Source organism: Cygnus atratus, chromosome 2, assembly GCF_013377495.2.
Source record: "Cygnus atratus isolate AKBS03 ecotype Queensland, Australia chromosome 2, CAtr_DNAZoo_HiC_assembly, whole genome shotgun sequence".
In the NCBI taxonomy this organism is placed as follows: Eukaryota; Metazoa; Chordata; class Aves; order Anseriformes; family Anatidae; genus Cygnus; species Cygnus atratus.
Window position 1 is genome coordinate 92,423,142 of NC_066363.1, and position 16,324 is coordinate 92,439,465.

General features: G+C 40.2%; 1 protein-coding gene across 28 annotated transcripts in view; it reads left to right on the forward strand.

The window, feature by feature from the left end:
• The window catches only part of LOC118249967 (poly(rC)-binding protein 3-like), a 514,794-nt gene that overhangs the window by 442,751 nt on the left and 55,719 nt on the right, over positions 1-16,324 (forward strand). For all 28 annotated transcript variants that reach the window (XM_050708844.1, XM_050708845.1, XM_050708836.1 and 25 more), the window contains one exon: positions 8,703-8,850. In XM_050708844.1, the coding sequence (XP_050564801.1) occupies positions 8,773-8,850 (78 nt within the window). In that variant the 5' untranslated portion in view covers positions 8,703-8,772. The remainder of the gene's footprint in view (positions 1-8,702; positions 8,851-16,324) is intronic.

The window sequence follows — 16,324 nt, forward strand, 5'->3', positions numbered from 1 at the left end:
AAAGCAAAGAAAGCACCTTCTGGTCCATTTTGAACTCAATCCTCCTAGAGAGTATTTGTACAGAATTATTTATGGTAGGCTGACAGAATTAACGTGGCAACAACTTTCATGTTCGTGAAGGGCTCTATGTTTCATTAGACTAAGGTGGCAGCTTCACCTATGAGAGCTTTTAGCTGGCTGTTTTTTTCACATATGCAGGAGAGTTAGTTGGCAAGTGGATCTGTACCAAGTATTGCCATGCGCACTCTTATGCTTTTTTATTTCATGGCAAACTGTGAAGATGCTCTCTGTATTCCTGCCAAGGTAATTCTTTCTGGAATAGTTGCAGGGGCAGGAGGAGAAGAGCTAGATGGAAGATATCATTGGCAAAAGAATCACTGTTTTCCATAACCTGGAAATCACTCAGGAAATTTCCCTCAGGATTCCAGATCCGTTTTGCATTTGCAGAAGGCCATTATACGGCTATTCTAGATTTCCTGAAACTTGATTTCCAGGCATTTGATACCATTTATTGCCTGTTTGACATGTGATGTTTTCCGAAGGGATAACTTTCTATGTTTTGGCAGTGTGTAGCTGTCTATGCTGACACAGCATAATATCTTGATAATTGTTATTAGATCTTCAATTCATCATTGAATTTTGATACTAAATAGTCTTGTCAATAACGGTCTTTATTGTGTTTCTAAGAGTTTTCTATCCATAATAAATTCACTGTGCCCTAATATTTACTCAAAAGTCTTTACAGACAATGTTTAAGTAAGAGAGTCAATAAATATGTTGCTCTTCATTTCCTTTAAATAAAACAAAAAGGTTTAAAGAATGGGTCTCTCATATGCTGAGTTCAGCAGTTGAACATACATCAGTTGAAAACAGGAGAAATAAGTCTGCTTGTAATCTTTTGCTGTTCTCTTTAAAGATTATTTGAAGTCTGGCTATCTTCTGAAAATGAGGCATAACTATATTAGCCCTATTGGGTAAGAGCACTTATCATTTCAAGGAGAACACAAAGATGGATTTGTGTGTAGATAGTATAGGTTCTTCCTCTGACAATATAGCATTAACCATAGCCCTCCTGAAAGAAAAAAAAGTACCTCGTTAAATACCTCATAAAATTATTTTTTGAGTTTATTATTTCCTTATGAATTTCACAAGTCTTTGGTGAACCTGTGGCTTCAAGATATCTGTAGTAACTACAGAGCTTTGCAGATCAGAGGTGTAGGGATTTTTACAATAACTAGCAAAAGGAGCACATGGCTTATTAAGGTGTGTAACTGTCTTTTGTTGGTAGCTTTTAATTTGTGGAATAACGTGCTTTTCTTTAATCTCCTTTGACTTTTGAGCTAATACTTTGCCTTTTTTTTTGTAAAACATGTATCTGACACATATATATATTTTATATATCTGTTTGTATACTCAATTGCTGCGCTTTCAGTGGCCCACACTCAGTTTACTTTCATATTAGTTAATTGTTATTTAGGTCTCTTCAGGCACATCTGATTTATAAACTTCCTGAAACCTTATTTCCAGTATTTGTTTTATTTTTGATCTTGAGCTATTCCTTTGCCTTATTTTTTTTAAACTTTTTACTGAAAGCCCATTTTACAGATAGACCCCCACCCTATGTTCTGCTAACACGCAGAATTTTCTCATTTCTGGATTTTCTGATCCACCCAGCTATCTGCTTGCTTAAAAAGGGCTGTGATACAACAATTTAATGGAGCTGGGTTCTGCAGATCTTGCTCACTTCATTAAGGAGTTAAGAGATTAACATGAAATCTATGTTGGGAGATAAATTATAAGAATGTGAATAAAATGGATAATCTCATTCCTTTGTTTACAGTCCTCTCCAGTAATCTGAGAGATGGAACTGGCAAAGTAGAAAGGTTGGTACTGCACCTGCTTCCTTAGCTATTGTTTCTTAATCAGATTCTCCTGGTAAGGCTTCTGTATAAGACTGAAGTGCTTTAAAGCATAATTTCTCCTTTTCCAAGCAGTTATTATTGAGACAGAAATCATTTGAAGAGCTGTTGTTGTTATTACTATTGTGTTGTTGTGGGCATCCTGTGAGCCTTTTGTCTTTAGTAACCTCACAACTGTATAGTTTAGTAACAGCAGATTTCTGTATCCTTCAATTGATACGTAAACTGAAGAAGTGTACTTCTAGCAAATGTCCAGTCTTCTTTTATTTTTGCTTCATCTGAGAGTATAAACAGCTGGTTATATCTATCACTTTCCACGATTTCTGAAAATAATTTCCTTGAAATAAAATAATATGATTGGAGGTGGTTTTGCTTATGATTTGCTTTGGGTTTGGTTGTTTTGTTGTCGTTGTTTGGTGTGTTTGTTTTGTTGTGTTTTGTTTTTTTTTTGGAGGGGGGAGGGGGATGTTTGTTCTAATTTCTACCACTGTTTTTCTCTATAATTACACTGTTTAGTTCTTTGACATTCAGAGATGTTACTTTTAAGTAAAAATCCAGAGATAACGGCTTAGCTTATCAAAAAACTTGAAAGCAAAGTAGTTATTTCTTCATTTGACAGCATGAACTTTTATGTGGCAGTTAGCTTATCAAGTTTAACTTTAAAACTTACATTTATGGCAGATGTGTCAATTTCCATTGATAATGCCATCAGTTCTTGTCCTGTAGTAATTTTCTTATATTCTCTTCAGTCACCTTCTCCTTCCCTATATTCCCTTCAGTTTAAGTGGAAGAATAAAATCATGTAAGTAGCGTGGGTCTGTCCCTGAAGAACTCTGCTCTACCGAAAATACAGGTCCATGCTTTTCATCGTGATCCCTGCCAGTGTGTTTCCTCCAATTCCTGGGAGGTCTCCCTCCACCTGGGAGGCTTCTGATCAAGAGGACTTAGGTACAACCTTTTCATGACTTCCCATGTTTTGATTTTCTCTGCTCTTCTATCTTTGTTAGACTTGTTCACTATCTTTTTTTTTAATGACACTTCTTTTTTTAAAGAGTTCTAGCTCAATGAACCAAACTCTTAAGTATTGCCTCCATAACATCAGTGTTTACTTATTCATGATAATTCTCTTTGTTCATCTTTAGATTATTTTGCTCGTGTTTTAGTCTTCTTGTTCAGCTGCTGTCTTTTCCTGTCCCCTATCCCTAAGGCTTGATCCATCTGCTTAGCTACCCCTCCTTTGGGATGGTTCCATATACTGCTGAAATGACAGATGTACTGTGAGAGACTGGATATTCATATGTTTCCCATATTTAAGCTTTCTTAATGTAAGTCAAATGAAACGTGGGAACTAGACAACAGAGTTTAAGTGTCCTCATTTAAAATAGACGTGGTTTCTGCTGAATGGACTGGAATTTGTCCTTTCGAATTTTATCTGTAGATTTTTTCTTTGCTTTCTTCATAGTTAGATCTTATTGTTGATGGTGATGAAACACTATTATTAGGTTCAAGGGTCGCTTTTGAGGCTCATGCTCAGGGAATGCTGTGCTGGATGCTGTGACCAATTTCCTCGTTCCTGACAAGCTCAGATTAACAACCACATGATCCAGACTCCATGTACCAGAGCAAGCTTCCTCCCTGGACATTTTCAGGCACTCCTTGTTTTCACATTGATTCCTCTCATGTTATTATCTACATCAGCCAACTGAAGCTTTGTCTCTCTCTTTCTCCCTGCCTTTCTCCTCCTTTCCTCTCTACGTCTCTTCCCTTTCTAGCAGAGCTCTGTGACTGTGCAGCTCTGCCCCAGTTCACCCCCATACACGCTGTCTTTCTCTGCCTCCTCCCTCTTGTTCCTCTGGATCTTCCAGATGAGTAGCTTTCCTGGCAGATTCATGGATGCCAAATAATAATTTATTGCAGCTTTAAATTCAGAGATCAATTGCCTGTTGTCTTCCTTGGTACCATGTTGATTTTATTCATCTCTAGCATCCCTGCCTGCTGTGGAGTCAGACACTCTCCTATCCTGCCTGCATGAAGTGTTCACCTGGGAGATTTAAAGCACTACATTTTTTTTCAGCACCGTGCAGCCATCTTATATGCAGTCATCTGCTTATTTTCTTGGGAGAGGGTTAACAGGCTTGAGGGGTAAAAGGAAAGCAGATCATGGGGTTGAGTTTTCATGTCGTAGGCCTCAGGTAGCCATCTCACACTACCTCCTCTGCCGCATGGATTCATAACCTGTGTGTGTGTTGTGTCACTGCCCTTCAGCCCTGGAGTTCATCTTGTAGCTTATATTAATTCAGTGAAATCCTCGAGGAACTGTGCTGTTCTTTGTAGTAATCTCATGAAAACATGGCGTAGCTGCTTGTTATTTTAATCACTGAATTTACCAACAATACTTGAAAAGCCATGTTAGAAAATTGATGGATCTTAGGTAGTAAATGATGAGTATATAGGACATGCCCTTTTAAGCCAGCTTGGGATAACAAATATTGAAAAAGTATAGAAACACACACTTATGCATAAAATGCATCTACATTAGACTAAGTGTCCATTTTATTGGAATCTTCAAAATGCATTTGGATGCATGTTTCTAGCTACAGAGAAATTTTTATCTTTTACATGATAAACAACAGGGGAAATGTCTTCAAGTTTTCATGTTCAGCCCCACAGAAGGCAAATATCTGCTGTTGCTGGGACCCATCTGGTGTGATCTGCTTTCCTTTGCCCCCTGCAGATGACTTTTATTGCTTGTTATCTGGAGATGCAGAGCCCAGGATCTTGGATTTGGTGCATCCTGGTCCTGCGTCCTGAGTTCAGAGGGAGCACATCACCCACTTGCTCTCCTGTCACTTCCAGCTCTTTGTTGAAGGCTGAGTAAATCACATAAAACCCCATTCAACATTTAGCCATGCAATTGAATGTGGCTGCCTGCGCAATACTCTCTGATCACCTATGGACTCCCCCGACTTTCCTCTGGTGTCAGGAAAAGTGTGACACATTGCCTTTCTCTTAGTCTGTGAGACTCACCTCCCCAAGACCCAGAGTAGCCATGGGATCCTGTCCCACAGAGCTTCAGGAAGGAAAGCCTTGTGTATTTACTATTTGCTCACACTTAGAGGCACGCATAAGCCAGAAACATAGTAAATTGTTCAAAATGCTGATTTTGCAAAGGAAAGGGAAATGATTTTACTGATTAAATATTCATGATGTGCTCATATATTACAACAGTGGGTTTATAAATATGTGGATGTATTGCTGATTGATAGGAGACTATGTAGGAGAAAGCATTCTTTTTGTTGTGCCATGGTCCGACATCTCCACGCACACAAAGATCTGGACTAGCACATGTTTGTGATGATGCCTGAAGGGAAATAAAGCCTTAACTAGATAGATAAATAAAAAATGATAATGCATTGTATTTCGGTCCTTCTTTAAAGCTGATATAATTGGGTAACTGATGATCCTTCAGGTTTTCTTTTTAAAGCTGCATATGTTTTAGCAGAATACTCAGACTGTCAGGACACCTGGGGCAGCCGTAAATGACCTGACAAAGGGAGCACACTTCTCTCTTCATGGTATATGTATATTTTTCGTGTATTTCTTTCTTATTATGTGAAGTTGCCTTCTTGAATTCCTTCCATTTGTATCTCACACAGCTGAGTAACTCCTTGCATGCACACACACTCCCAGCCCTCCCCCAGACATCTGTCCTGCCTCTTAGTACGAGGTGACAGTGTTTGAATGCGTTGGGAGGAGGGACAAAGACAAAATCCTGCAAAAAAAAAAAAAAAAAAGGTGGGACAGCCATGATATTTTTAACAATATTTGCAGTGGAATTTTATTTTTAACCTTTTTTTAACCTTTTTAACCTTTTTTTTTTTAAAAAAAAAAAAAAAGAACCCCAAGTTTGCTAGCTAAAAATATAGGTTTTGTGGTTTTACTCTGCAAAAGATCAGGACTGGGGAGGGGGTGTTGTTTTCTGGGAAAAGGGTTTCCTGAAGAACTTTCCCCAATGTGATCATACTGTCGTAGCATCACGGAACTCAGCAAAAGGCTACAGCAACTGTGAACCTGTATCTTGTCCAGGATTATTTTCAAACATGGGAATATATTTCAATAGAAGCACAGCCATAGCTCCATCACAAAATTTTGATCCACAGAAGGACATTAATACCTTGCTTCTACTTGAAGCAGCACATCTGCCGTGTGAAACCTTCCAAGCGTGTCCTAAGCTACCTTAGGAGTCTGGAGACCTCAGATGGTAAATTTTGCTGCAGTACAGTTCAGAGTACAGTCCAAGTTGTATGCTACTGTTGATATACTTGCTCATGGGGTGTTTTTGGTTGGTTAGTTGGTTTTTGGATAGAGCTGAGCAGAAGGTGCTTGGCCTGCCAGAGCCAACACGCTTCCCTCAGCAAGGAGCAGGTGAACACCACAAGACCGTTCCCCTCCTTAGCCTGGGAACAACCCCAGCCACCTCCTCAGCTCTTCCCTCTGTATTTGTCCGAAGGGACTGTCCTGGACACCCACTTGAAGGTTTCACTGCGAGTCCTGGAGCCCTAGTCTGACCTTAAAGAGGCAGAATATTGATACTTCTCTCTGTCATTTCCTGCCAGCGGAATTGGGACATTTTCCCCTCACCCTCTTGCACACATGGTGCATCAGAGGCATGGCCAGGCTGCTTCTGGTTTCTGCCTTCTCACCCAGGCACTTGCCTCTTTTCCACTTTTCTCCACGCAGATAGGTGATGTATAACATAAGTGGTAAGCTTAAAATGTGGAACAAATGGGATTTATTTCAGTGGCTAAGGCCTGGGTCGGAGAGCATACAATAAGACATGCACTGATTCTATGCTGGGTGAGGGAAAATCATCCCTGGTGGTGGAGCAGGCAAATGAGAGCTGCTCTGTGGAGATGCTTTTAGGAAGGAATAGTTTCAGTTACTCTTTCTCCCTCTCTCTTTTCACTTTTCCTCAGGCATGTCTGACTCCTATTCTTGCAATCACTGGAGGCACAGAGCTCTCTGTGCTCCTGAGTAGTCCTGCAGAGACATTAGGGAAAACTCTGCATCTTCCCGGGTATTTCCCAGCAGCAAAAGCATCAGGAGTGGCTTGGTCTCCAGCAGTCTTAGGCTGAAGCACAAAGCACATGCTCAGCCATCAGAGGAGTGACTTATTGGAATGGTCTTTGTATAACACCCAGAGGGCAAAATGTCTAATGACAGCAGATTTAAGCCAGATACAATGGAGCACTTTCCCCACACTAATAATTAATCTCTGAGACCAGAGCTTTTGGAGACTGGAAGTATGGATTCAGGAAGGGATTAGACCAATTCAGTGAGGATCGGTCCATCGGTGGCTATTCACCATGCCTGCCTAGATGTGGTCTTCCATTTAGGAAGGCCACGAATCACTGATTGCTGGTGGCTCCAAAAGTCTATCAAGGATGACTCCATGCGTGTTTCTTATGCTCTTTCTCCAAGCATCTGTTTACCTCTCTCACAGATAACATGCTCAGCTAGATGGGCTTTACTTTGGTCTAGTATTGTCAGTGCCTCGTGGCTCTTAAGATGTAGCTTAATTAGTTGATGAAACACTCGGCGTGACACTCTCTCTGAAGTTCTCAGGGGATTGATCTCATGGTAGCTTGGTCCCACATCTGAGCAGTCTCTGCAAGGGGACAACACCCTGCCACCCTGGTGGGGTGCTGCGATACGCTCTGAAGCACTGACAGCAAAATGATTGTCCCTCAGGGTGGTCATCAGCCAGTGCCCAGCCTAGTCAAAGCTTGGGGAATCTCTAAAATCCACAGCTACTAGGCAGGGCTGTTATTAGCGAGAGACGACTACTGAAAGGAGTGGTGTCTGCTTAAAGGTTGTGCGCTCTGTAAGATAGGCCTGAAAAGGACAAAAGTAAATAAGGGTCTCTCAGCCTTTCTGCTGTGGAATTTGCCTGCCCTTGGTGAAGTTCCTGCCCCCACTGTTGTTTGTACTGATAAATGTCCTTGCATTAGTAAACTCGTAATGCATCTTGTTTGTCCCTTCAAGGCCAGCCCTTGCAGCTTTCATTAGTATTTTAGGATATTTATGACTTTGTAAATGACTGAAAATCTGCAATTTGTCATTGGGAATTAAGAAACATCTTCCTCCCACTTAGAGCTGAAGCTCAGCTTTGGCCTTTGAGGGACTGAGCCACCTCTGGGCTTGGCAGACAAAAACAAAGTCAGACAGTGCCCAGATTTACAGCAGCGAGTGGCTCTTGGTTACTCAGATGTCTTTGATAATGTGTCAGCTGCTGTTGCTGGTAGGGATCAGTGTTTAGGCTCAGAATTAATTTCTCTCTAGCTGAAGAGAAAATAAAAATCTCTCTTCTGCAAGAGCAAACAGCGGAAGAGGTAGTAACAGAGAGAGAAAGGGAGACAAATGAAAATAGCACTAGGCACATGTAAATCCTGCATATACACACCCCGAAGTTTAACAGAGGGAAAGCGTTGAGAAGAGGACACTGCATTTCCCTTTGCTGTGCTCCATACTTTCAGCCTTGGAATAATGGAAGTTAAGAGAATTTGTAAGGTTTCAAAGGGAGTTTATCATGTAATTGGTGAAGGGCTGGAGAGTTGGTAGGGGAGGGATAATAATCAAAGGAGCCTTTTCAGCACTAAACTGCAGTCCAGCAAATCAAAGGGAGGAATGTTAATTGGTTTGTACAACATGATATTCTCGGTCCAGAGTAGCCTCAGCCACTCAATGGTACTTTTTTTTTTTTTCTTCCCTCTCTCTTTGTAGGTTGATTAAGTGAAGAGAAGGAAAAAAAATACACAAAGCTGCTTTCAAGTATTGAAGACACAAGGCCAGGATGAACACGAAGGACTCAAAAGTGACTGAAGGAGGTCTCAATGTCACACTTACCATACGCCTTCTCATGCATGGCAAGGTGAAGCATTTACTGTTGCCACAGGGGTTGCCTGTTTGTAGAGCGAGTGTGTGCAGTTACCATCGGAGCCTGGCAGTGACACTAACAGAGGGTCTGCTCCTCCTCTTCCAATCTGAGTCAAAAGCACCATTGCCATGACTGAAAAATCAGCCCCTGCCTTTCAAGGCATCATGCTCAAGTTTGCACTGCAGCCCAAGTTCCTTAGAACAAGCCTTGCTTGTACCAAACCCACTTTGAACAGTTCTGGTGGCAAAATGAGTTCGTTCACTGATAGTTAGCCAAATTAGACAGACCCTTGCATAAGGGTGACCTGCATACAGCTCGCTTTTCTCATCGTTTGCAGTTTTCTGTGTTGTGGGTTTGTGTCTTTTTGGTTTTTGTTTTTTAAGATACCAGAACATTGATTTGTGTGAAGTAATTGCCACAGAATTACTGAATATTCCTGTTGAATTCAAATGGGATAGCTCTTCATTATTCTGATGTAGCATCTTATTAGAGCAAACCCTTGATATAACAAGCATTTGTCCAGGTCCCCTGCGGGTCTGTTTTGGAAGGTTGACTGTAATTTCATTTCTGTCCAGCGTAGCACTTAAACATGCAGATAAGTGTGAAATCTGTGCCATAGACAAAGTGCCAATTCTGTATTGTCAGACTTAACAGTCTGATAGCCGTTTATTGCAAGTTGCCAGATCACAAAATGGGCTTTTAATTAAAAAACACATTTCATTGGTTTGTTTGTATTATTTGCATCACTGACACCAGACAATTTTAGGCTTAAGGAATGAATGTTATATAAAATAGATGTTTTTGGCTGGTTCTTAATAAGAGACAGTGGATATATACATCATTCTGCAGATCAAAATTGTAGGTATAAATCTAAAAAGTAGTTTTAACCCTGGAATTTTATTTATAAACTGAAAATATATTTACATTTTGAAACAAGACACGCTCTCAACCTATGGCATGAACTCACATATTATATATCCATAGCACAAATATGAGATTAAGGTATCTCCTTCTATATTTTACTTACAGAAATGCTAGGAAATATGAGGGAGTACAGTTTAAGTTTGCAAATTAGAAACAAAATTAATGAATAAAACAAAAAGAAACAAACGCAGAAGTTAGGTTATGCCAGAATTAAGTGTTACAGATCAAATTATGTATTTTCTCTGAAATGGTCCAACCATTTTGGTTGATTTTTTTTTCTCCTCTGAAATATTCAGCTTCAGGCAGGCATCTGGTGTGTAAAATCTGCATCTTAAATAGGAATCTGTCAAACAAATCTAATAACACTCTCTTTTTCCAAGCCCACCAAAAATCTGTGTGCATGTCTGCACTCAAAATTAGTTTCTAGGGGTTGATTGTACTGGGTTCTGGTCCTAGTCCAGAAAAGCGTGTGAACACATCCATATCCTGGTGTGTGTTACCCTACTGGCTTCAGTCACATTCCTGTGTGCTTAAGTGTGCTTTTTATTAACCATGCCAGACAGCTCCGCTTCTTTCAGAATCATGCCACTAAAGCAAAAAATCAAGCATCTGTCATTTTTCAGAACATTTTAGTTAAGCCATGGACTGGATTTCTGTTTTTTGTCTGTGTTGTTTCTTTTTGTTTGTTTGTTTTTGGTGTGGTGGTGTTTTGTTTTGTTTTGTTTCAGGAAACAATGAATACAGTAATCAGAAAAGAAATTAGAAAAAGCTTATTTGCTCTGTTAAATATAGCTGATTGTGTATGCAACCACTTTTAACAGTAATGGATGTTGTGTGTCCAATCTTCAATGCATATTTAGCCCCAAGGGTCTAAATTAAACCCATAAAAGCTCTGAAATTCAAAGTTTAAGCAGGAGTACACCATGCATCCTCGGTTAACAAGGCACAATGGGTATACCATTAACTGAAGTAAGCTCTAATCATGTGTCCTATTGTACCTAAGTATTGCAAAGAGCACATTAAATCAGAATTTATTTTGGTGATAAAATTCAGACCCTTATGGTTTCTTTGATATCATTTCTGTGATTTAAAAATGCTGATATCAGAGTGTGAAGGATGTCTGAGTCAGTATGAACTCTGTATGAAAAGGTTGCTCTGAAAGCTGTATGTGCCAGTGAAAAACAAGAAGAAGCATGCTTCTCCACACTTCCCTAAGATTTGTTGTGGTAATGACATCGCTGGAAATTGCTGATCTCTAATTAGTATTTCTAGACAAAACAATTAACTGAAGCAGAGCTTGGTCTGTAAATAACTGGTCATAACTTGAAAGAGAAGAGTGCAATTACACGAGCGATTTTAAAAATAACAGTAGCAAACTGGATTTGGGGAAATATAATTCGAAAATTAGTTATTTATTAGTGTGTTTCATGGAAATACCGGGCTCTGCCACCATTAACTTTAAATCTGTGTCCGAATTTCTGGTACCAGTGTACCTTTGCAGACGAAGGTCTATGTGCTTCATGACATTGCATTCCTTATCATGAAAGTCCATAACTTGTGCTATCATGCTTAGTTATCTCAACTCTAAACCCTGCAGACTTAGGAAATTTTCAGTGCGTACTTTCCATGTCATTTGTATATGGGCTTTAAGTCAAGGATGGGCATCTTAAATATGCAATTAAGCTAAGCTATCTCAGCACACTGTATCTGCAGACGGAGAAACCAGTATTTGTACAAATGGATGGACCTCCGCAAGGAGATACTGAGTGAAAGAGTCAGCATATTTAGCAACAGCAGAAACAACAAAAATAGCAAAAATCAAAGATAGTGTCTACTGAAAGGAAAGCAGACAGGAACCATCTTGTTCTTGGGGTAAATGCTTTCAGGGCCTAATATAAGAGATGTCCTCCCAGGCCAGGACTTCAGAAGGCATGTGCTGGTGTAAGATGAAAGGCATAATTTTTATCTTGTGCTGTGTTACATCAGAAAAAAAAATTCAACAGTGTGACAGCCCTGAAGAGAAACCAGAAGCAACACAAAACATTTCTCATGCTTCCTTGCAATGAAGGGGAGGTTTTCAGGGAGTATGATACAAGGGCAGTGCTCAGTTGCTCTTCACGTCTGCAGAGGCACAGTTGTCTTTGTTTGCAGGGAGTTTTAAGAGCGATGTTAGGAAGAACTTTTTATTTAGATGTGTGAGAAGGGGAGCAGACTGTCTGGACATGCCGCAACATCTATCGATGGAGGCTTTTAAGGACAAGTTAGATAAAAATGGATAAAGATTCCACCGGCGCTGCAGCACCCTGTTGCTCAGTTTTTGATTGTGTTACCTGAATGCTGCTCCAGAGAGGGCAGGAACTGAGGAGTCTTTTGAAGTATGTGCAAGAGTTGGATATGTAGAGTATATTAAATAATGCAGAGATGCATTTTCATCTCTTATTAATGAGAATTAAGAGATAAAACTGCTTCATGCATTTTGGTAGGGAAGAACGGTGAATATGGGCTGGGGCTGTTTACATTGTGCTATTTCTGCATTTTGCAACTAATTCCTTCTGTTTCTTGAACTAAAATAAGTAAAATCACTGTGCAGGGCTGAGCCTTTGAGTGGGTATAGATGTTTTATCACCTTTGTTGGCTTTAAAATTAGAATTTCTGGGCAGGATTAGAATATTGTAGTGACTGCAAGATTTCTGCTTCCAGCAGTAGTAAAAATGGCACCACTTACCTGGATCAGGTCAATATTTCTGAAGGGCATTATGGTTCACAAGTTGAGTATGTGTGCATTTGTGGGCAAACAGTTCCCAGCTATCAGAGCCCTCTGTAAGGAAAAGCAGAGCTCAAGCTCCAAAAGAAAAGTTTCACTTTTTCTTTCTGTTTTGTTTTTGGGAGCTCAATGTTTCTTGGTCACCTTTTGCAGATCTGTGTGTGTGTGACTTGTGGCTGGTTGATTTTCTTTCTTACTGTCACCAGTAATGAGGCTGGAAGATTATGGAAAATTACAGCCTTGTCCACAGGTCCCTGCCAACGTACCTTCATGCTTGAAATTTGCAGCAGTCTTGTTCTTGTTTTGGTCAACGTATGCCCAGAATGAAATAACCCAGAAGCACCTACTTTGATGATGCTGGATGATGATTACATTATTTTTGCCTGGTTTGGATTTGTATACAGCCAGTGCTGACAAGCTGATTAAGACCCTAGAGACTCCCTATTAAAGGTTAATTTTAGATGGTGGTGTTAAAGACGCAGTGGTGGGAAACAAGCGTTAAATTTCAGGAAAGCAGCTTAATGGAAATATAAATATTGGATACTTGAGGGGGAATATAAGAAAATATTAAAATCTGACAGCAAGGAAAGGGCAGCAGGGTCATGAACCCACTTTGGTTTCTGTCTCATAGTGGTAGTACAAGTCTCTGCTTCCTCCCTTGAGTACAAACCTGCAAAAGAAAAAAATACATCATTTCTAAAGGCACTGCACAAAGGTGTGCGGCTATGAAACTACAGTGGGTATAGTGGAGTGTACAAGAAGCCAAGCTAGAACGTGTTGAGTCTGAGGAAGATTTTAGAGAAAGGAGGAGTTCAGAAATAGAAAACAAAGTTTATTAATAAAGTCCGATGTCTTAGGAAGAATAAGGAATTACTTTATAGGTAAGATGAAGGAGGGGAGAGAAGACTGGAGGGAAGTAGGACTCTTGCCAAATAATGAGATGTGTAAATTGGAGAGGTGAGGCAATTTAGTAGAGAAGGTAGCTTAGAAGATACACGTTCAGTGAGAGGGGGAAATCTGGAAAGCATAAGGGTTGAAAGGCATCAGATGTGATGGTGTTACAGAGCAGCACATTCAGGACATGCTCGGCTGGAAAGGAAAGCTATTGCAGCACGAGTGTGTGCAGTTTTGGGTGTACAGCATTGGCACGTTGTGGGGCAAAGATAGGGTAATTACCTTACTGCTCTTCTGGCAAGATCACTCCTCTGGTTCTGTGCTCAGCAGCAGGTGCCGTGTGTGTGTGTGAGTGATGCTGAAGACTGGAGGGGGAATTTGCAGAAAAATAACAGTTTTAGGAGGCAGAGGAGAGCGTGTCTAGCTTTCTTCAGACATTCTCAAAAATACTCGGAGAGAATAAATACGAGTAATGGAGTGACATTAATTTGAATGGTACAAGTGCTTGTGTCTGGAAATAATGGAATAAATATAGTTTTGAAGCAAATCATAATAAGGGAATTCAAATACAAACTTCTGGTATTGCAATTTTTAATGGGGTTTGGGAAGTCTCCTAAGTGGATTTTAAACATGTCTGGGGACAAGCAGCCCATGTGCTATGTAGAATGTATAATCTGCATTGATACAGAAGAGATATGCTGGCTACATGGAGCTTTTCCTTCCCTGATAGCGTTTACTCAATGAGAGGTTTCTCACAGTTTCACTAGTCATGAATTGGAAAGACGAATCTGCAGTCAAATATTCAGGGAAGGACAAAACCCTAGGAGTGCCTTGATTTTTAAGTACTAAACTTTCAGTGCTTGCAGCTTCATTTTAGATGCATTGAGCAACTCTACCACCCCATGGTTTCAGCAGGACCACTGGGTGCTTAGTGGAACTGGAAGGATTGATTGCAGTGGACTTGCATGTAGCTTCAGGTGGTAACTTTTGGACACATTGGCGATTAATTTATGATTATATATAAAGAGAGATTTTTACAAGAAAAAGAAAGAAAATCCAGACTCATCAAGATGTTTACTCACACTAAATAGCTCAAATATAGACAGAATGATATCATGGAGAATGTTGCCACTTTCGTTTGTATAGGCAATACAGACTTACAGACTTACCATCAGGGATTTCTTTTAGTGGCCACTTTTGCATACCTGCTTAATTGACCCTTGATAAAGCAAGCACAGAAATTATTCGTTTTCCCCATTTTTTTCTTTTAGTTTTTGCTTATTAAAATACAGCATAAAACAAAGCAGCTTTAAGAATCATCTTTCCAGTAATTTAATCCAAGCTATAAAATGCTAGCCAAGCCAGCGTTTGCTCTGTTCTTCCTAGTTTCCACAAACACCGTCAGGGTATTATGGGGATTGACTGTCAGGCTTATTGCTATAATACTTCTTGTTTTGTTCATTGGTATCACTGTAGTACCCAAGAGCTCTAGTCATGGAACAAAACTCAGTGTGCAAATACACAACACAAGATGGACCTCCTCTCTGAGTGGTTGTAGGAAAAGCTGAGTTTCTCACTATTTCCACTATTCCCACTTTCAGTGGAAAGGACAGTGGCATTTTCCCACAGCCTCTGGGCACTAAGTGTTCCCAGAACCAACGTTCAATGCTGAATCTTCCTGTTTCTGTCAAATGGTGTCCAGTCCAGAGCCATAACAGGATGAGATTGCAAAAGGTACACATGCTATTCAGCACTGGTGTTTCAGCATGGCCAGTAAAGGGACAGAACTGGGGTTTGATTTGTTTGTCTTCCTCTTCCTCTTCCTCTTCCTCTTCCTCTTCCTCTTCCTCTTCCTCTTTCTCTTTCTCTTTTTTTCTTTTTCTTTTTCTTTTTCTTTTTCTTTTTCTTTTTTCTTTTGTTGAGGTGGGGGGAGGAAGGGAAGGAGGGGGAGAGAGGATGGGAGGTTAGTGTGAAGTTGAATGCAAATCGATTACCTATCTGCTATCAAAAAGCAAATGAGAAATGCTTATTGGTACAGCTGGAGAAAAGAAAAAAAGATAGATGGACCTGTGGAAGGATCATAATACCAACATTTCCATCAGAAAGACTGTAATTTGAAGGTTCCCTCAAACATTACCACATTTGTTAGCGTGAGATCTGTCTCAGTAAGGACTTGGACTGTAGTGCCTTACTAAATTAGGGCAGTTAACATCAGACAGTGACTGCTAAAGCATCACCTAGGAACATGAAATCTCCTGTGTCAGTGAGGTTAATCCCACATAATCCCAAAACACAAATAAGATTCAGTATATCCAAGGCAACTGTTTGATCCTCGAGGTAGACATGTTATATCATGTTTCCCAAATCTGACTAAGGCTTTTTTTTCAGTCTTTAAAAAAAATGCTCATGTCCTATATTCTCCATACAAACATATTGCTCAGAGTATCTTCATGGAACATGTTCCTGGGGTCTTCCCTGCTGGATCTCCACATGCTTATACAAGTTTTTACAACTGTATCCTCAGAGCAAGGTGGAGAGAAAGAGTTGGGTTGTGATGTTATTCCTCTTCGTGGATGGGGGAAAGTCAGTTGGTGCTGGTCTACAGCATTTTGTCAGCACAGATGTTGTTTGCTGTTGCCAGGATCCCTCTTTTTGTTGTGACAGATGTGTGTTCCCATGGCAGAAGGCTGTATTTCTTCAATGCTTTCCTAACAGGCTTTTTCGTTTATAGAGCCCGGGCCTATTGGCCCTACCTTATCCTTGCTCACAGAAAGCAGACAGACATGCGATTGAAGCATCGCCTGGATGAATTACAAGATTTAGGATGTGGCCTGTGCTTTGACAGATGCTTTGGGGTAAAAGCATATATTCTTGCATTATTTCCTA